The sequence below is a fragment of the Micromys minutus genome, assembly GCF_963924665.1.
Source record: "Micromys minutus genome assembly, chromosome: 6".
Classification (NCBI taxonomy): Eukaryota; Metazoa; Chordata; class Mammalia; order Rodentia; family Muridae; genus Micromys; species Micromys minutus.
In genome coordinates this window covers 65796428-65818178 of record NC_137975.1, presented here as the reverse complement: position 1 = coordinate 65818178, position 21751 = coordinate 65796428, and the positions used below count along the sequence as shown (strand labels likewise).

The 21751-nt window shown below is 38.7% G+C and overlaps 1 protein-coding gene across 1 annotated transcript in view; it reads right to left on the bottom strand.

Annotated features, from left to right (window-relative positions):
- The window catches only part of LYST (lysosomal trafficking regulator), a 162412-nt gene that overhangs the window by 74621 nt on the left and 66040 nt on the right, over window positions 1-21751 (bottom strand). Inside the window, exons 15-22 of the mRNA XM_080918294.1 lie at window positions 19782-19942; window positions 18031-18221; window positions 15923-16168; window positions 7616-7789; window positions 4968-5117; window positions 3976-4113; window positions 1537-1735; window positions 565-696 (exon numbers count right to left, since the gene is read on the bottom strand). Of these exons, the coding sequence (XP_080774420.1) occupies window positions 565-696; window positions 1537-1735; window positions 3976-4113; window positions 4968-5117; window positions 7616-7789; window positions 15923-16168; window positions 18031-18221; window positions 19782-19942 (1391 nt within the window). The remainder of the gene's footprint in view (window positions 1-564; window positions 697-1536; window positions 1736-3975; window positions 4114-4967; window positions 5118-7615; window positions 7790-15922; window positions 16169-18030; window positions 18222-19781; window positions 19943-21751) is intronic.

The window sequence follows — 21751 nt, the reverse complement described above, 5'->3', positions numbered from 1 at the left end:
GACATTACTGTGAGCTTAAATACTCATTCTATGGAAAAGGAAAAGAGAGTTAGCTCTGTGTACACAAGCAATGATGGGGCAATGATTTAAAGCAGTGAAGCTGGCTGGCTGGGAACCACAGTTGGGTTTTTCAAGTCAACAGCCACAGGCTAAGATACTGAGATAGCATCAAAGAAATTGCTGTGGTTTCTGGCTAAAATGATAGCAGCTCAGGGAACTGGGGCAATGACACAGAAGCCACAGACAGGAGGTTGTCAGAGTGGTTCAAAGGGGTGACTGCCTTCTCTTCTAGCCACCAGAACTTCCAAGTGGATCTTCTTTCTAGAGGGAGGGCTAAATTCCCTTCTCCCATATTTTCCTCTCACTCTCACGTGCTCTCTCTCTCTGTGTGTGTGTGGGTGGGTGGGTATGTGTACAAATTAGTTTTGACAGATAGAAATGGATTCTTTAAACATACTTTGGGCTTGGTACCATGTTACACTGCTACAATATGCACAATTTAATATTCGTGAATATTCATAAGTGAGATAATAGGAGCCATAGTTTAGGCTTTGCTATCATTACCTTCAGGAGGAGATGCGGTAAAGGCAGACGGGCTGATTACCAGAAATCCAGGGCTGGGAAAGGATTGCCCTCCGCTGCTAGAATGCCTCAGGTACATGATTGACTGTACTTTCTCCTGAAAGATCTTGCCATCTGGAATTCAAAATGGTTTTGAAACAGCAAATATTTTAAAATAGGACAAAATAAAAACAACTTTTAGAAGTAAATCGTTAAACATAAATGCTGACAAAAAGATGTTCAAAGAGAAACAAATAAGACCTGCTCCATACTGTCAAATATAGTACGTAAATATTCCCTTTACAATTTCTCATTTCGGATTCTATGACTGTGGACTATTATAGTCTGCATTAGCTTCTATGTTCTTTGATCTCCAACTGTATTAATGATTATTTCTGTGGCTCCACATTTTACAGTTCTCCTTTACCGTGTGATTCTGATCTCTCCAAAATAGACCGCTTACCTGAATGAGGATATAGGCCTATATATTTGATTTTTAAATTTTAAATTAGATTTAAATTTATTCCTGTGTATGTATATTAGCTCTCACATGTGTATACCTGGTACATGCAAAGGTCAAATGAAGGTCTCAGATCCCCTAGAGCTAGAGTTTCAGGCGGTAGTAGGTAGGTGCTGGAATCAGGCCTGTGTCTTATATTTTTAAATATCTCTTCGGTATATGATATGAATCCTAAGTAATACTTTCAGTTTAATCATCCTTTTCAGGTTCATACTGCAATTTTCCACCTTGATTTTTTAAATGTACGGTCAGCACATGACTGCATTATCTTTTCTGCACTCGTCCACACCTTCTGTTCATTCTCTCAATTTATCTGGTAACTTGCTGCCTTTTATCCCAAACACACAATTAGAGCCTTTTCCAGCCTAGAGAGGCCACTCCGAGAATATCAAAACAAATATGGGTCAGCAGGACGAAGGCGAGAGTAGACGTGACCTAACAATGACCTCACCCACCTATGTGCAAAGAGAAGTAGAAGTTGGTGGGGTTGTGACAAACGTAAGTATTAGTAGGAGGGTGCACTGCTAACAGGAAATTGAAGATAACTGTCAGTAGTTCCAAGTCTGGAGGAGAACCAAGGACTTCTGCAATTATTCTCACAAACGATCTGCAAACTTCTCGGGGCAGGGATGTAAGCTGTCCCTCTCTGTGTTCCTGTAAAAATAAAAGCCAAAATCGTTTTAGATTTAAAGAACTGTCAGGTAATATTTTTATTTAAACAAGATGGTCCTTTAAAAACCATTATTATTAGTGTTGGAGGTACGCATGTAGAGGTCAGAAGACACCTTTGTGGAGTTGGTTCTCTCCTACTTTAATGGAGATTCTGGGGATCAGATTCACTCAGGTCATCAGGCCTATATGGCAAACACCATATCTGCCACGCCATCTCACTGACATTCTTAAGAAAAAATTTTGGTGGTTTACTGCTCTAGTCTGACCATATTTAACATTACTTTGAAGTACTACTTTTCAACCCAAGTGATCTTGCCATTAAAAATTAATTACAAGTGATGGCAATTTAATTCTACCCCTCTTAATTTAGTTAACTGAGCCAAGTTACACTGCAGAATTCATGCCCACGTGTGCAATATGGCCCCACACTTACATTCACTTTGCCATACTGTCTCCTTTGTCTGTATAAATGATGCTAACACTGGTATGTATGCTCAGTTTAAAAATTCAATGACACCACAGAGAAACCCTATCTTGAAAAACAACAACATTTTTTTTTTTTTCAATTATACAAGCACCTCAGATACTAAGCCTTATACAGGGCAACCATCTTGTAATTCAAAGTGCAGTAGACCAGACAGCTTTAGAGTTCAGGTTTTTGGATTTGGAGGACATTTGTACAAACTTTATAGATGAGTATCTAAAAGCCCCAAATCAGAAATGTTCCAGTTTTTACTGCATAAAGCCACAAAAATCTTAGTTGTTTTAACACTAGCATCACTTTTAGTAATTCTACATGGAACTCTTGTAATACAGCAAAAAAGTCACAGAAATATCTTGAGATATTACATTAGTGCATAAATAATGTAAAAGCCAAGTTCATTTCTTTACATACTTCACACAAGATTCATGTTGAATAAAGTGTGATAAACAGGCATCCTGATGGTAAAAAAATTGACTTTTTAGAAAAAGGAATCGCTACCTGAGTTTTAAAAGCATTTTGCAGAAGAATTATGGAAGTAAAAATATATTGAAAAGGCTGAATATCACATAGTCAAATAACCTCATTGTAAAAATAACTTTCTAAACAAACAAACAAACAAACAAAAAACCAAAGAGATCTATAAGAAAATAGAAACACGAATGATAACATTCTGCAAGCCAAAAGCAAAGCCTTGTATTTCTAAAGACAATAATATGATGAGCCAACAAAGGTATATGTGAGGCTTTTAAAAACAAGTATTCAATTACTACCTATGGGTACCTGACACAGAGGTCACAGTGTAATCAACAGTAGTGACAACCTAAATCCACACCCCACCTTCAGAATATTTACAGAGGGAAATAAATGTCATCAATAAAATAAAACCAATTCCTATGTTTACAGTGGGAACAAATGTATAAAACAAAGGGGACAAATCGTTAAAAGAAGCAGGGCAGGCTTCTCTCCGGGAGCAAGTTTTAGGAGACACAGAGTATGAGGACTAGAAAACCAAGGGTAAGGGGGTGTGGGCCAAATGAGAACAGGATCCACAGCGTCCTATGCCATAGGATGAAGAAAGCCTCTCATTTGAGGCTACAGAGGGAAAGAGCACCAGGGGTTGTGTAGACCATGAGACTGGCATGCCATCAGATCACATAGAGCCCTTTGGGGTGTTGTCACAGTTTCTGGATTTTAACCCACCTACACAGTAAAGGTGTCAGGCTATGGAAGCAGAAATACTGGCCTCATGAAATGGTAAAGATCTCATAGAACATCTGGACTTACTTGACAAGATCAACATATTTCAAACACTAAAAACACAAACAAAACCTTGGGAATAGTCCCATATACCAACCAAGCAGATAAAAGGACATTTGCAAAGGCAGATCACAGCACAGACATAATAGTAAGTTAGTGTCATTTATTAACATGGTATGTTAGGTATATATCCACGATGCCAATCAACATATACGATCAACTACAATGTTTTATTTATTAAAAGCACAAAAATGTGTAACTTGTTACTTAAAGACTATTTGAGTTGAGGACCACTAATAGTTCATGTTCAGGAAACCACAAAATTCCAACACAAAGAAACATGCAGACATTTAGTAGCTGTTCCTTTGTACTTTGAGTTAGAGAAGATGACGGTGTAGATAAAGATCAGGAGACAAGAGCTGAAAGAACACATGCTTACAGAGTAGGTAAGATATGCTCTGCAGAGCTACATGAAAAGTACCTGTAAAACCTGACAAGTCAGTAGGAAGTGGTGAACTACACGGGCGTTCAGCAGCTGCTTAATATTAAACTGCTGCTGCGGATGCTCTACCCCGATGAGGACTTCCAGAGCGGCCAGCAGAGTCTCCCACACGCCTTGCTGAGAAAATAAACACACAGCAATTAGCACAGTTATGAAAACATGCCGTGGGCCTCTCAGAAGACTAGAAACATAACTACATAACACACTGCTTACTCTATCAAAGACGGAATCTGCTGCTGGGGAGGAAAGCAAGTCTTAACACTTATTCCACTCAGCTCACGACTACCTCAGCAAGTTAAAGCTTCACACAGAGAACACACTTCTGGATTTACACTGAAAACTAACATTACACTGAAGCAGCAAAATCATCCTTTTCTCAGAATGACTGGTGATTTTTAAAAATAATTTTTACTGGTTATTTAATACTTTCATACATGCATCTAACACATTTTGATCGTATTCACACTCCTCTGCTAACTCCTCCCAGATGCACCTCACCTCTTCCTTATTTCACGCCCTTTAAAATGTTTATTTAGAATCTTATATTTAAATGTCCTTTTTGAGGGGTGAGAGGCCCAGGACACCATAGCATACACCCACACCACAATATTCCTCAACCTCAGAAGAGTGAAAACATCATGAATGAATCCAGGGGGCATTATACTAATATAATCATAAAGAAACAAATACTACATGATTCCATTTATGAGATACTTAGAATAGTTAGCATCACAGACCCCAAAATACCATGGCAGTTGTGAGGACAGGGAGAGAAAAAGAGGTCTTGTGGGTATGGAGTTCTGCCTGTATAGTAGGAAAACTGTGGAGGGGAACGTTAGTGATGGCCATGTAACATCTGAATACAAGTAATGCTTCTGAATAAGGAACTTAAGATGATCAGGGTAAGCAAACCAAATGCCCTATGTATTTTACTACAATACAAAGATAGAATGAAAGTATATATTACATGCCTCTGCCTTATTCCATATCTTCCAATCAAGCAACAGTTCCTGCAACAGTTTAACATCTTGGATTATAGCATGAGACTCAACATCCAGCTTGAATTCTCCATGCTCACTGACGTGAATAACTTCTTCACCACAGCAACCTTCAAGAAGAGTCTACAGAAAATTAGCATTAATGTAAAATGCAGTACTAACTGATTAACCAAAGATTCGATGTTCACCAGAATTATCAAACTTTTTATCTCAGCAGTCATACTATCAAATTCAAAGAAAAACTAGAAAGGAATTAAACATTTCTCCAAATATCTATGTTATAAAACAATTCAACATAGTTGTAAGTCATGCATTTTCAAACATTTAAGATTGCTTTATTTCAAACACAGGGTAAAACACCCACAAGTCATCTTGATTTTTAATTTTTGCAGTGCCCGGGATGGAACCCAGGATTTGTATATTATAGATACTAAGCAGACTTCTAGCTCTTGATTTATTCTTCTTGTTGCTCTGAGTTCACACTCCAGTGTTTACCAATGTGACTCTGTGAAAGCTCTGTCTCCTCCCACTGATGTCAAAAATGTTATCCTCTGCTGCATACAAAAAAAGATTTTTTACTAACGCCATATCCAATAAATATAAGAAACTCAATATCAAAAAACAAATAATTCAGTTAAAATGAGGGGAAAAGATCTAATCAGAGGATTTTCAACAGAGGAATCATAAAATGGCTGAAATACACTTAAAAAATATTCAATATCCATAGCCAACAGTGGAATGCAAATCAAAACTACCCTGAGATTCCATCTTGCACCTGTCAGAATAACATAAGTGACAGTTCATGCTGGTGAGGATAAGGAGCGAGAGAAACACTCCTCCATTGCTGGCAGGAGTGCAAAAAATATGGAAATCAATATGGCAGTTACTCAGAAAGTTGTAAATCAATTTCCCTCAAGACCCAGCTATACTGTACCTAAAGGACACTCCATCCTACCACAAACACGCATTCTCCACTATGTTCACTTTGCCTCCATTCATAACAGCCAGAAACTGGAAACAACCTAGATTGCCCTCAACGGGAAAATGGATAAAGAATGCGGTACATTTACACTGCCAAAAAAAAAAAAAAAAAAGAAAAAAAAAAAGAAAGAAAAATTACATCCTGAAATCTACAGGCAAATGGATGGACTTAGAAAAAGAATAATTCTGAGTGAGGTAAATCAGACCAAGAAACAAATATAGTATATTTTCATTTATAAGGGGATTATTAGTTATTAAGAAAATGATAATCAAATTAAATTATAATCCGTAAACTCAGAGATGTTAGGTAAAGAGGAGGAGACGGGGGTGGGGTGATGCAGAAATCTCCTGAGGAAGAGGTGGAAAGACTTAAGAGCCAGAGGGGTGGAGGGCCCCAGGAGAATAAGGCCTTTCGAATGAACCCAGTGAGGTGCACATAAGCTCACAGAGATGAAGCAGCACACAGAGGCCTGCCTGGGCCCACACCACCCTCTGTGCACATAGTATAGCCATTGGCTGGGTATCTCTATGGGGCTCCTAACGGTGAGAATGAGTCTCTGTCTCCGGTGCTTGCATCTGGGACTCTTTCCCTCCTGCTATGTTACCATGTGCAACTTCAATATGATAGTTTTTTGCTTTATCTTACATTTTTTGTCATGTTTGGTTGTTATCTCTTAGAAACCTGTTTTTGTTTTTTTTTTTCCTTATGAGAGGCAAAAAGGGAGTGGATCTGAAGGAGAGGACGAGGAGAGGCATGGAGGAGTAGAAGAAAGAGAAACTATGACCAGGATACATTATATGAGAAGATAATTTATTTCTAATAAGAAAATGTAAAAAAGAAAAAAAGAAATAACAAAAGGGTATGGAGTTGGGAGGCAGTCTTCTTGGGGAGGGATCCGGGAGAACTGGAAGGGAGAAGTAGAAAGTGGATCTGTCCAAAGTATTTTGTGTATATGTATCAAATTCTCAAATAAGAAATAAAATTAATTTTCAGAGCTGGGAAATGGCTCAGTTGGTAAAACATCTGCCTCAGAAGAATGAGTATCTGAGTTTGAAAACTCGAAAGAGTTAGGGCTATGTATCCATGCACACAGGAGAGCACTAAGGCAGGGACCAGGAAATGAAGCTGCACTCAGCTTCAGGTGCAGTATGAGGGCCCATCTCAGAAGTTAACCTCAGTCCTCTGTGAACACGTGCATACACACATGTGTGCACTCGCATGCACACACCCACACTAACAAGTGCATACATACCCTAAGGCCACCTACAGACAAACACGACTAACAACAAGAACAAATTCTAACGGTAGCATCACGGACTGACTGCAGTAGTACATCCCGGGGAAACCACGTGTGAGAGTGAGAAAAACAAGCTCATTAGCCCACAGAAGAAAGGGCTTGCCGCAGAATACATCTGTGTCTATTTAGACCTAAAATTCTTATAGTTTATTTTCTTCCTTTCTAAAATACTTAGAAAAAAATAAAAATTATTCTGGAAAGAACCAGAAGAGTACCATGCTTTGACTACATGTACATTAGTAAGTTTCCTTCATTTACTAGCAACTTAAAATGATTATGGAAATTTTTGATAAAACGTGTCACTGCATAGAAATGACAAGAGCAGAATTTGTGAGGCAATACCTTCAAAATGTGAAAGCCAACAATGCATTTCTGTTTGACCAATACTTGGTGGATCATAGAAAGTCCATTACAATTTTCCAGTTCGTGTGTTCTCTGTTGGCTGTACTTAATTACAGACAATATAACCCGCAACGCCAGTGCTTGAGTTTCTTCACAGCTACTAAGTTCAACGACCTGCAAACAAAAAGTAGATTTTTTTCTCTTAGTCTGTTAATAGTAGAAATTTAATGTATGTGATTATCTATAATAATGTCATATCAAGCTACTTTTAATTCTTACACTGTAACTTATTTGTATTAAAATATTAATTATTAAATATTTTAAATTATGGATGGGCAAACCTGAAAATTATAAATTGCATCCATTTTAATCTCTCAAGTATACTAACATGAACAAAGATAAGGGTGACAGCCTTAGAGATCACTAGCATCTTACACTTAGTAATCTGAAAAGGGACCACAGAATTTGAATTTTCCATGGTTAAATCAAGAAGCAGGCTCAAGTGCAGGCAAAGGAGTCAGAGACAGCCTCCGTCCCATTCCTGGGAGTCTCACAGAAACACCAAAGCAGGACTTCAGGACGCAGAGCAGAGCCTGGCCCAACCACCAGCCGGAAAGGCGGCTCGTACTGGCTGAGCAACTGGTGAGTGGGAGACCTAGGCTGCGGGGGAGCAGAGGGATCTCTGCGGAGTGCACACGGAAAGGGCACCCCCTGCCCTGACCTGCCCTGTCCTCCCCGATCCAGTGACCCGGAACAGATCTTAGGAACTTCTGTTCCCACCCGGAGACGACTTCAGGACACAGAGCAGGGCCTGGCCCAACAGCCAGCCGGAAAGGTGGCTCGGAGAGGCTGAGCATCTGTGACCAGGAACAGATCTTAGGAACGTCTGTTCCCACCCGGGGGCGACTTCAGGACGCAGAGCAGAGCCTGTCCCAGCTGCCACCCGGAACCTGGGCTGCTGGGGAGTAGAGAGATCTCTGAGGAGTGCACATGGAAAGTGTACCAGGGACACAGACCAGATACAAGGGAAAGGCAAGAACATATCACTGACAACAAAATGGCAAGAGGAAAGAGAAAGAGTATATCCCAAGGAAACCAAGACAATCTAGCAACACCAGAACCCAGCTCTCCGATAGTAGCAAACATAGGAATTCCAAACACTCCAGAGAAAGAAGACACAGACCTGAAAACACGCCTCAAGACGCTGATAGAGTTACTTAAACAAGAAAGGGAGGAAAAGCAAAAAGATTCAGAAGCTTTTAAAGAAGAAACAAGAAAAACACTCAAAGAACTCAAAGAACGAGACGAAAACAGAACCAAAGAAATAAAGGAATGGAAGAGGGAAATTAAAACAGAAATTGACACAATAAAGAAAGCGCTAAAAGAGATAACCCTAGAGTCAGAACACCAAAAAAAGAAATCAGGAGTCACAGAAGCAAGCATTTCCAACAGATTACAAGAGATCGAGGAGAGAATCTCGGGGGCAGAAGACAACATTGCAAACATAGACAAAACAGCCAGAGAAGATGCAAAAAACAAAAAGCTCCTAACCCAAAATGTCCAGGAAATACAAGACACAATGAGAAGACCGAACCTAAGGATAATAGGAATAGAAGAGGGAGAAGAGTATTAACTAAGAGGCACAGTAAATATCTTCAACAAAATCATAGAAGAAAACTTCCCTACCCTCAAGAATGAGATGACCACGAGCATAAAAGAAGCCTTCAGAACTCCAAATAGGTTGGACCAGAAAAGAAATACCTCCCGACACATAATAGTAAAAACATCAAGTGCCCAAAGTAAAGAAAGAATACTAAAAGCAGTAAGGGAAAAAGGTCAGGTAACATATAAAGGCAGACCAATCAGACTCACACCCGATTTCTCAACAGAGACTATGAAAGCTAGAAGAGCCTGGACAGACATCATGCACTCCTTAAGAGAGCACAAGTGCCAGCCCAAGCTGCTATACCCAGCAAAACTATCAATCACCATCGATGGAGAGACAAAGATATTTCAAGACAAATCAAAATTCACACAATATCTGACCACAAACCCAGCACTACAACGAATTATAGGTGGAAAACCCAATACAAGGAGGGAAAATACAGCCTAGTAAAAACAAGAAAACTCCTAAACAAGAAAACTAAAGAAAAAAAACACAGACACAACTCAACCCAAAAAAGCAAAAATGGCAGGAAACAGAAACAATTATTCCTTGATATCTATTAACATAAATGGTCTCAACTCCCCAATAAAGAGACAGAGACTATCAGACTGGATACATAAACAAAATCCAGCCTTTTGCTGCATACAGGAAACTCATCTCAGAGACAGAGACAGACACTATCTCAGAGTAAAAGGGTGGGAAAAAAACTTCCAAGCAAACAGCTCCAAGAAGCAAGCTGGAGTGGCTATTCTAATATCGAATAAAGTAAATTTCCAACCAAAAGTTATCAAAAAAGATAAAGAAGGACACTTTTTACTCATTACCGGGGAAATCTGTCAGGAGGAACTCTCAATCCTTAACATATATGCTCCAAATAAAAAATCACCCACATTCATAAAAGAAACTCTACTAAAGCTCAAAAAATACATTTCACCCCACACAATAATAGTGGGAGACTTTAACACCCCACTCTCACCAATGGACAGATCAGGGAAACAGAAACTGAACAAGGACACTGCAAAACTAGCAGAGACTTTGAACCAACTAGAATTAATAGATATATACAGAACATACTATCCTAAAGTAAAAGAATACACCTTCTTCTCACCACCCCATGGCACCTTTTCGAAAATTGACCACATAATTGGACACAGAACAAGCCTTCATCGATATAAGAAGATTGAAATACTCCCATGCATCCTCTCAGATCACCATGGTCTACGGCTGGTCTTTAACAACAACAAAGACAACAAAATGCCCACATACACATGGAAACTAAACAACACTCTGTTAAAGGATAGCAGGGTCAAAGAAGAAATAAAGAAAGAAATTAAGGATTTTCTAGAATTCAACGAAAACGAAAACACAACATACCCAAACCTATGGGATGCAATGAAAGCAGTATTGAGAGGAAAACTCATTGCCCTAAGTGCTTCCAAGAAGAAACTGGAGAGAGCTCACATCAGCAACCTGACAGCACAGCTAAAAGCACTAGAACAAAAGGAAGCAGATATACCCAAAAAGAGTGGACGGCAAGAAATAATCAAAATTAGGGCAGAAATAGACCAAATGGAAACAAAAAAAACCATTGAAAAAAATCAACAAAACAAAGAGTTGGTTCTTTGAGAAAATCAACAAGATTGATAAACCCCTAGCCAGACTAACTAAAGGGCAAAGAGAGAGTATCCAAATTAACAAAATCAGAAAGGAAAGTGGTGACATAACAACTGAAACTAAGGAAATTCAAGAAATCATCAGATCCTACTACAAAAACTTATACTCCACAAAATTGGAAAATCTGGAGGAAATGGACAAATTCCTAGACAGATACAAGGTCCCACAGTTGAACCAGGACCAAGTAAACCATCTAAATAACCCTATAACACCTAAAGAAATAGAAGAAGTCATCAAAAGCCTCCCAACCAAAAAAAGCCCAGGTCCAGACGGGTTCAGTGCAGAATTTTATCAGACATTTATTGGGGATATAACACCAATATTCGCCAAGCTATTCCAAAAGATAGAATCAGATGGAATATTACCCAACTCATTTTTTGAGGCTACAATAACCCTCGTACCTAAGCCACACAAAGACCCTACAAGGAAAGAGAACTTCAGACCAATCTCACTTATGAACATTGATGCAAAAATACTCAACAAAATCCTTGCAAACCGAATCCAAGAACACATCAAAACCATCATTCATCATGACCAAGTAGGCTTCATCCCTGGGATGCAGGGATGGTTTAACATAAGGAAATCCATCAATGTAATCCACCATATAAACAAACTTAAAGACCAAAATCACATGGTCATCTCACTAGATGCTGAGAAAGCATTCGGCAAAATCCAACACCCCTTCATGTTAAAAGTCCTGGAAAGAACAGGAATCCAAGGCCCATATTTAAACATAATCAAAGCAATATACAGCAAACCAACAGCCAACATCAAACTTAATGGCGAGAAACTTGAAGCAATCCCACTAAAATCAGGGACTCGACAAGGCTGCCCACTCTCTCCCTACCTATTCAACATAGTACTGGAAGTCCTGGCTGGAGCAATTAGACAGCAAAAGGAGATCAAGGGGATACAAATCGGAAAGGAAGAGATAAAAACATCACTCTTTGCCGATGACATGATAGTGTACTTGAGTGACCCCAAAAATTCCACCAGAGAACTCCTACAGCTGATAAACAAGTTCAGCAAAGTGGCCGGATACAAAATTAACTCAAACAAATCAGTAGCCTTCCTATACTCAAAGGACAAACATGTGGAGAAAGAAATTAGGGAAAAGGTACCCTTCACAATTGTCACAAAAACTATGAAATACCTTGGTGTGATTCTAACTAAGGAAGTAAAGGACCTGTATGACAAGAACTTCAAACCTCTAAAGAAAGAAATTGAGGAGGATCTCAGAAAATGGAAAGATCTCCCATGCTCATGGATTGGAAAGATCAACATCTTAAAAATGGCCATCCTACCAAAAGCAATCTACAGATTCAATGCAATCCCCATCAAAATTCCAACCCAGTTCTTCATGGAATTGGAAAGATCAATGTGCAATTTCATATGGAATAACAAAAGACCTAGAATAGCGAAATCCATCCTCAACAACAAAAAAACATCTGCGGGAATCACTATCCCTGACCTCAAGCTATATTACAAGGCAATTGTGCTGAAAACTGCATGGTACTGGTACAGAAATAGGCAAGTGGATCAATGGAATAGAATAGAAGATCCAGAAATGAGCCCTCATGTATATGGTCACCTGATTTTTGACAAAGGAGCAGTAAACATTCAATGGAAAAAGGACAGCCTATTCAACAAATGGTGCTGGTCCAACTGGCACTCAACATGCAAAAGAATGAAAATAGACCCGTTCTTATCTCCTTGTACAAAGCTCAAGTGTAAGTGGATTAAAGATCTCCACATTAAACCAGATACACTGGAACTATTAGATGAGAAAGTAGGGAAAACCTTAGAACACATAGGCACAGGAGAAAATTTCCTGAACAAAACACCAATGGCTCAAGCTCTAAGGTCAAAGATTAACAAATGGGACTTAATGAGATTGCAAAGTTTCTGTAAGGCTAAGGACATCGTCAAGAAAACAAAACGGCAACCAACAGAATGGGAAAAGATCTTTACCAACACCACATCAGATGGAGGCCTAATATCCAAGGTGTACAAGGAACTCAAAAAGCTAGACACCAGAGAATCAAATAACCCTATTAAAAAACGGGGTACAGAGCTAAACAAATCATTTTCAGTTGAGGAACACCGAATGGCCGAGAAACATCTGAGGAAGTGCTCGACATCCTTAGCCATCAGGGAAATGCAAATCAAAACAACCCTAAGATTCCACCTCACACCAGTCAGATTGGCCAAGATCCAAAACTCAGATGACAGCAGATGCTGGCGAGGCTGCGGAGAAATAGGAACACTTCTTCACTGTTGGTGGGGTTGCAAGCTAATACAACCACTCTGGAAATCTGTCTGGCGATACCTCAGAAAATTGGATATAGTACTACCTGAAGACCCAGCTATTCCACTTCTGGGCATATACCCCAGAGACACTTTAATACACAACAAAGATATATGCACCACAATGTTCATAGCGGCTCTATTTATAATAGCCAGAAGCTGGAAGGAACCCAGATGTCCTTCAGAAGATGAATGGATACAAAAATTGTGGTACATATACACAATGGAATACTACTCAGCCACCAGAAACAATGACTTAACCAAATTCTTAAGAAAATGGCTGCATCTAGAGAAGATCATCCTGAGTGAGATAACCCAGTCACAAAAGAACAGACATAATATGCAGTCACTGATAGTGGGATGCTAACCCCAGAGGCTTGCACTCCCCCAGAAACAACTCACAGACTGTATGAAGTCCAAGAAATAAAGAAAACAAAAACTATACATATATTCACAAAACAAGAAGACTTTGACTATTTCCATGTTGCGTTTTGTTTTGCATGTACTTTACGCTTATTGCAACTAGTACGTTTCAATGCATACTGTCAAGCCCTTGAAAAAAATCAAGTACTGACTAAAAAACATATTCACATGGTTTTATGTAAAATTTATTTTAATATCTGAAAAAACAGTACTGACAAAAATGTATAATTTTAAGCAAAAAATGTTTAAAATCTTTAAAAAAAAAAAAAGAAACACCAAAGCACACAACCATAAGGTATGTACAGAGGACCTAGTTCAGACCCATACAGGGCCCATGTCTGTCACTTCAGTTTCTACGACCCTGCTCAGTTCATTCTGAGCCATGTTTTCGCAGTACTATGTTCAGCTGTGATATGAGGGTTTGTGCCCAGATTTATTGTATCTATTCAGGCCACCTTCAGTAGATATAACTGGGAGGCCTGATGGTATTTGTTTGTTTGTTTGTTTAAAGGTAAACAGAGGAGGAATTGATCTGGGGGAAAGGAGGGACTTAGAGGAGTAAAGGGAGGGAAACTGCAGTCGGGATGTAAAGTATGAGAGAAGAATAAAAGTTAAAAAAAAAATAAGCGTCATGTGTTACGGGAGACAGGAGGGCGCCTGTGAAGCATAAAGATAAAGGCAGAAATAAATCACATGTGTCAGATGTCATTAGCCAATACCTCTGATAGCTCTGGCTTCTAGGAACCAGGCATGATTATCACAATAAAAGACGGAAGACGGGATTTATATTTCTATTGCACACACATTCAGGATCTTGCACAGCACCCGATTCTGACTTCTCTGTTGGTTTAAGGAAGGCTGCACTGAGAAGGTAGCCTGAAGAGAAAGGTAGACTAGATATGGGGAATTCAGGGATATGGGGAATGGGCACAGGGCACATCTAGAAAGGAACGGGCCTTTACTGGAACACCTAAAGGTTCACATTTCTGTTTGGCATGAAATTAGGCTTAAAAGACAGGCTGTCTGTATTAGGCTTTTAGGAAACATACACTTTATCTTTATAGGAAGCAGAAGAATATAAAACACATTTTAAATTTTGTATGTGAAAATCCACTTTAAAAGTCTATTAGCAAGATCATATACTGCAAGCACAGTATAAATTAATGTTTTTCTATGATAAATTATATTTACTATCCAGATAAAATAGGAAAAACCAAAAGCATACATTTTGAAATTATAATGGGAAAAGAGATGATGAAAATCTATCCACCTAGATACTAGTTGGGGAAAAGCAGTAGGAGGATGAATGACAAGACAGGAAACACACTAGGTCGATAAGACACTAGCAAGACTTTTATTAAAACTCTAACAAGAACAAATGCTAGTACACCCTTTCTGCAAAATTAGATCAAAGGTGGCCTCATTAAAGGAAGCAAGCTTCTTAGGGACATGCTGTGAAAATCTGATGCTTTAGAAGTATAAAATAAAATGACATTCTAAGGAAGATCAACATTGCTTTAAAGAGAAATACAGAGCTGAGGAAGTAAAAATTATATGTAGCAAATCAAGGTTATTATTAGTGTCCAAATTGTGTTTTTCAGGAAACCTTAAGATAGAAAGTACTGAGTTATGAACCGCTCATTCTCTATCGGGAAAGATACTCTTCTGCCTGTGAGGAGCTAAAGAGAGAAGATAAATAAATGGTTTACTTTAAAATAATGCTTACAATCAGTCAAAATTTTGTCTCTCCCTGTTTTAAACAAAGAAAACATACCTCAGGTCTTGAGAGATGACTTAATGGCTAAGGGAGCTTTTTCAGAGGACCTGAGTTTGGTTCCCAGCACCCAAGTCAGGTGACACACAACTAGCTCTACCAGTGTAAACACATATGTGAATTAACACACACATACACAGAATTAAAATAGATGAATCATTTCACATTTCTTTTATATCATTAGTACAATATATATTTTCCTTCCCAAAGGCAATTTAAAACCTCATATATTTAACATTTACTTGTTTCAGTTACATTTGTGGAAAACAGAAACCTTCTAAAATCTTCAAAAATTTAAATAAACCTTTTTTTATCCATGGCTGAAAACTTGGTATCAATATGAGATAATTTTTTTAAAGTTTTACATAGCTGAATATAGCTTTTTTGGTATTCTATAAGAAGCCTTACAATTTATCAATAAAAGATGGAGCTTTTCAGACAAAGCTATAATCATGATTCTTACCCTTGCAAAGAGAAAAACAAATATACCAGCCCCACCAATCTCATGCAGAATGCCTTGGATAGTTTTACATTCTGTAGGTCGGAGGCTTTTGAGTTGAGAAGGTTCTAGCAGGATGCTCTGAGCTTCCTTTGAGCTGAAGGGTCTTTGAGAGAGCTGAGTTTTCACTTGGCCCTTGAGTCGAATCACAGGTTCATAGATGGTGTACTGAGCAGGACAGTAAGTTGTATAAACAACTGAAAGACTTTCCTAAAACACAAACATTTTCATTTAATGACAAAATATAGTTTAAAACGTTACCCATCAACTAGCAAATATTTCAGTACAAAAGACACTTGACTAATTTTTATCTTTATTTTTTAAAAGATAGCTATTACACTAAACAAAGATGGACAGAGAGGTCATAACTGCCTCCCACAACAGAAATGACCAGCTAACCAAGCTGTGAGCAATGACGTGGAGCACAGCGGAGGAGTCTGGCTTTGATACATCCGGAATAAACATGAAACTAAAATATAAATACTACTAGCTAGAGCTAAGCGCTTTCCTCACTGTCCAGAGAATGCTTCACTAGTACCATGCTCAAGTTCACACAGATTAAACTGTATATGTTCAATATGGGAGAGCCAAGTCTTCTGTCACGCTCGGCTTATTTTTGGCACTGTTCTTAGAAATATGAGAACTCTGGGCTGATTTACCCCAAGTTTTTCCTTTGGATATGCTCATAGGTTGCCTACCTAGTTAAATGTGTCTCTGAGGGAAGTAAAGAATGCAGGAGTCAGAGGGAATTAGAGGACACCAGAGCATGGATGGCTCCCTAAATCAACTGAGCAGGGTTCACATGGGCTCACAGAGACCACAGCAGCAAGCACAGGGACTGCCCAGGTCTGTACTAGGTCTTTTGTGTATATGTATTAAGGCTGTGAGCTTGACATTTTTGTGGGACTCCTAACAGTAGCAGAGGGAGTGAATGAGTCCATGCCTGCTGCTGCTCCTCTTTTCCTCCTGTTGGGTGTCTTAGCCAGCCTTGCTATGAGGGCATTTGCCTTGTCTTATGATATTTTGTTTTGTCCTGTTTGGCTGTTGTCTCCTTTAAGCCTACTCTTTTCTAAACAGGAACAAACAGGGAGTGAATCTGGGGGAGACAAAAGATGGGGGTCGTTAGCAGGAGCGGAAGGAGAGGAAACTGTGGTTGGGATGTGTTGTATAAGAGAAGAACTTTCAATTTTAAAAAGGAGTGTCTCTGAGTAGATTTTTTCTTTTATTAGAACAAAGTTCCACACTGTCAGGAGAAGTAAACAAATTAAAGTCAAATTTTCCTTCCAGACAGTAGTGTCAACCAACACTGGTCCATGTCAAACTTCTCTGATCTACTCCTCACAGAAGTCAAAGAGAATCCTAGGGCTCGGTCACTTACAAGGAGCTACAGAAAGTTAAGTAGTCTCACTAAGCACAGCAATAACGCAAAAAAGCAATAGGGAACAAATACAATACTTAGAAGGAAAAATGCCTACTCTATACTGATATTAACAATGTCTAGACCCTGAATATGTTATTAAATTGTAATTTATATGGGCACATATACATGTTACAACATACATGTGGTTCTCCTTCTAGCTTAACATGGGTTCCAGAGTTCAAGCTGAGGTCACAGGCTTGCACAACAAACCATTTTACCCACTGAACCATCTCATGGTCCCTAAATACATTAACTACAATTAATATTACAAGTGAATCTTCATATTTATTTCTAAGTATGAAAAGAAATATGTGGTATTTTAAAAAGACAATGTCAAGTTGAAAGTGCTATATCTTCAATGTATCATAAACATTTCCTGAAAGATTATTAGGTATAAAATACACTTAGCTGATAAAATTGCTATATAAATATAACTTCAAACAAATAAAAACGCATACACTTAAAGCATGAAGCAAGTTTAACAGGAGATTAAAGTGTTTCACTTTTTTTTTTTTAAGGAAAAAACTCCACACTCTAAGAAAAGAACAAAATTGAAAACTTTAGGAATCTAATTCACTGCTTAGTATACATCCCAATAAACACATCTACATAAACCTTCTACAATGTTGAAACTTACGAAGCTAAAACTTACAATTAAGAGACCAACATCCACATCTTTCTTGGTCATAAAAAGGTCTCTGATTTCATCACATCTCAAAATCTCTTTACTAATGTATTTGGAGTAGTCAATCACTGGCTTGCCATATTTGCACGGCATTATGGATGTGTAGTTGGGTCCACAAGCATACAGGTAAAAGGCCTCTTGTGAGCCAATTTTAGCTCCTGGATAACAGAAAAGTAAGGCTAGTTATTTAAAGCATTTCAAGTAGAATTTTTCACAAACAGCAAGAAAATGAGGTGTGTCTGGCAGAGTCTTTCTTTCAGTTGTTTACTGCATCTTATAAAAGCAAAGGCTGTTTCCTAATAAGTGTAAGGATACTAACCTGTGTGGACTATGTTAACGATGCACAGATATAAAGGAAGTGGGGAAGCTTTTGGCATTTTGTTGTTGCTGTTGTTCCTTAAGATGGTGACTTTTAATTTAACCACACTTGGGTTTGTTTTGTTGTTTTTTTGGGGGGGGGGGGTTGTTGTTTTTTAAGATTGATTGATTTATTTATCATTTTTATGTGTATGGGCATTTTGCCTGCATTAGCGCCTGGTGCCTGTGAATTTAGAAGGCACTGGATCACCTGGAACTGGAGTTGCAGATGGTTGTGAGCCACCAAGTGTGTGTGCTGGGAACTGAGCCTGGTCCTCTGCAAGAGCAAGGAGTGTTCCTAACCTCTAAACCATCTGTCCACCTCCCGCCCCACCCGCCCCGCCTTTGTGACAGGGTCTTGTTGTTGTTTTGACTTTTTTGAGACAGGTTTCTTTTGTATAGACCCAGCCATCCAGGAACTCACTCTATAGACCAGGCTGGCTTCAAATTCAGAGATCCACCTGCCTCTGCCTCCAGAGTGCTGGGACTAACAGCGTGTGCCACCACTTCCCAGCTGCTTGCTTTTCTTTCTCTTTCTTTCTTTCTTTCTTTCTTTCTTTCTTTCTTTCTTTTCTTTTCTTTCTTTCTTTCTTTCCTTCTTTCTTTCTTTCTTTCTTTTTTTCTTTCTTGTTTTTTTCTTTCTTCCTTTCTTTTAATAAATGAGGACTTAAATTTTTTTGATGAAAACTCTTTCTTGGTACATTTTATTTTAAATAAAATTAGAACTGATGCCTTTATTCTCTACCATCTAAACATACTCCAAATGCTACCATGTGTCAGGCTTAATACTTCTTAAATGGTATATTTCACTGCTTTTGCAAAAATTCCCTATTTGGATCAAATGTACTAAAATCATAAATAAAGAGAGACAGGAGAAGTAGCTCAATGGTAAAGAGGACTGGCTGATCTTGCAGAGGGCCTGGGTTTCATTCCCAGCACTTACATGGCAGCTTACAACCTCCTGTGGCTCCAGCCACATAGGATCTGACCGCTTCTGACTTCTGTGGGCAACAGGCATGTATGTGGAACACAGTTACATAAATAGGCAAACACCCCCCCGCACATTAAAAGTTATAAATAAGAGTTACATAAGTAGATTACCTAGATATGTCATTGTACTTCCCAAGAAATGCTGATTAAGTGTATGGAATGAGTTTAGAAACTACATCTCCACATCAGATAGCAACTGTAAGAAAACATTCCATAATAAAATGGTAAAACTATCCTGAAGGTGAATGTCAGAATCTTGGGAATGTAGTACTTACTAAACACAAGTCAAGGAGAGACCAGGATTGCTCTCCGGTTAATGTATGTAAGATGTGTTAACCTAAAGTTTGTATGTTTCATGGGGGAAAACATACCATTGAAGAGGAGCAAGTTCCCAAGGTCCCACTTTCCAGCTAACTGCAGAAACTCTTCTTGGGATGTTAAGCAATGGCCAATCATGCAAAACGTTTTATTGCTGTCTGATGATAAGCTTGTTTTTCTTGGAAGAACAAAATCCAAGATGACATCAGTTTTCCTACATTAAAAACAAATTTAAGTTAATGATTTGTAGGAATCCCATGAACGTTTAATAAGGGGACATTCCTGAACTTTTCTAGGTCCTGAGTTGTATTATAGGGAATGGGAGAGAGAAGAGGACACCTTCTGTCTCTTGGTCAGAAGTGCAGGCAGCAGGCAGTACCATGTAGAACAGATCCTACATTCTGGTCAAGGAAGAAAACAGTCTTTGTCTCCTGGCTCCTACACATGCCCCTTCCTGGCATTTGTTTTGCTCCAAGCTGTCTTTATCACCTGGCTTCTGCCTACTTGGTTCACAGAAACAAAGTAATGACCTCTCCTTATTTTGTCAAAGTCTCACATCTGAGCAATTATTCCTAATGCTCCATCAGTGTTGGAGTCAGAGTTTCAGAATGTCCCGACTTTTTCTGTATAAAACTCTGAAATGCCAGTGTTTCTGTATTTTGTTTTCTAATGCTAAAGATTACAGAAATTTTGTTTGGTCTGTTTTTCTGTAAAGGCTGGTCAAGAATTCTTATGTAAAACAGAGCCAGAACAGGTAAAAGTAAGGCTTTCTCAGAGAGAAACACAAAGGCTGACAGAGCTTCATCACCTAAAGACACTGCTGAATGCAAGTGCACCCCCTTTTCAGGAATGCCTTAAATTCCGTATTAAGATAATGAGGATGACCTATTAAGGCAAGGTCGAAAACTTAGAAAGTGGAGACATACATGGCTAACTCACTTTAAGAAATTAAATTTTAATACATTTGTTTTAAAACTTTAGAATCTGATTCATATTTAGTAAGTAAAGACAACTATCTTAATAGTAATATTTTACATTTTTAAAATTACATGTTTGTATATGTGTGTGTATATTTCTGTGTCCATATTTACACTAGGTTTAATACCTGCAGGAATAAATTCTCTCAATTGAGTTCCAGGAATCAACAAGAGCCTTTTCCTGCTGAGCTATCTTACCAGCCTAAAGAAGAATACATTATATACACGTGCGTGTGCGTGCACGCACGCACGCGCACACACACACACACACACACACACACACACAAGGAGACTGCCTTCTTTCTGGACTAATAAATGGCCACAATTAAAGCACTACCGCCACCTTGTGGCGTTGATTTGCTTTTCTTAGGTGTAAAGGAAAATATGGCAAGATGAATGTAAAATAAACAATAACTAAGTGTGCCTCTGCCAGGGACCCACCTTTGTGTGAAGTGGGATGCCACGTTATTTTTCAGTGTCTTTATGGGTTTTTGTTTTGTTTGTTCACTTCTCTACGGTAGTCTCTATAGCCCAGTCACAGCAATCCTCCTTCCTCAACTTCTACAGTGCTCGGATTACGGGTATGAGTCACCATGCTTAGCTTATTCATTTTTATTAAAATAACCTCTTGAAATACATTCTTTGTAGAAAAACATACATAGCTTTTAACATGACAAAGAATCAAATTTAAACCAACAGAATAATATTGTTGACCTTTGTTACCTGGTCATTGATCTGCTAACTAGTAAAACGAACTTCTACCAACTGGTGAGAAAATTTCTTAAAGCAAAGTAAAATTAGTAAGTGGGAGAGGAAGGAGAAGGCAGTGTGTGAGTCAAGAGACTGTCTGACAGCCTCATCCCTCACTCTGAAAATGACTAGGAACTAGTGTGTGGTCCTATATCCAGACATCCCAAGGCTGGAGGAGCTGAAGGAACAGCACAGTGCAGGGTTACAGCATGACCCCACCTAGACTCCGAGCTTCAGGTGTTGCCTGTACTGCTCCCATGAAGCCCAGCTCTGCGCAGGTTTCCTCCTACAGCAGT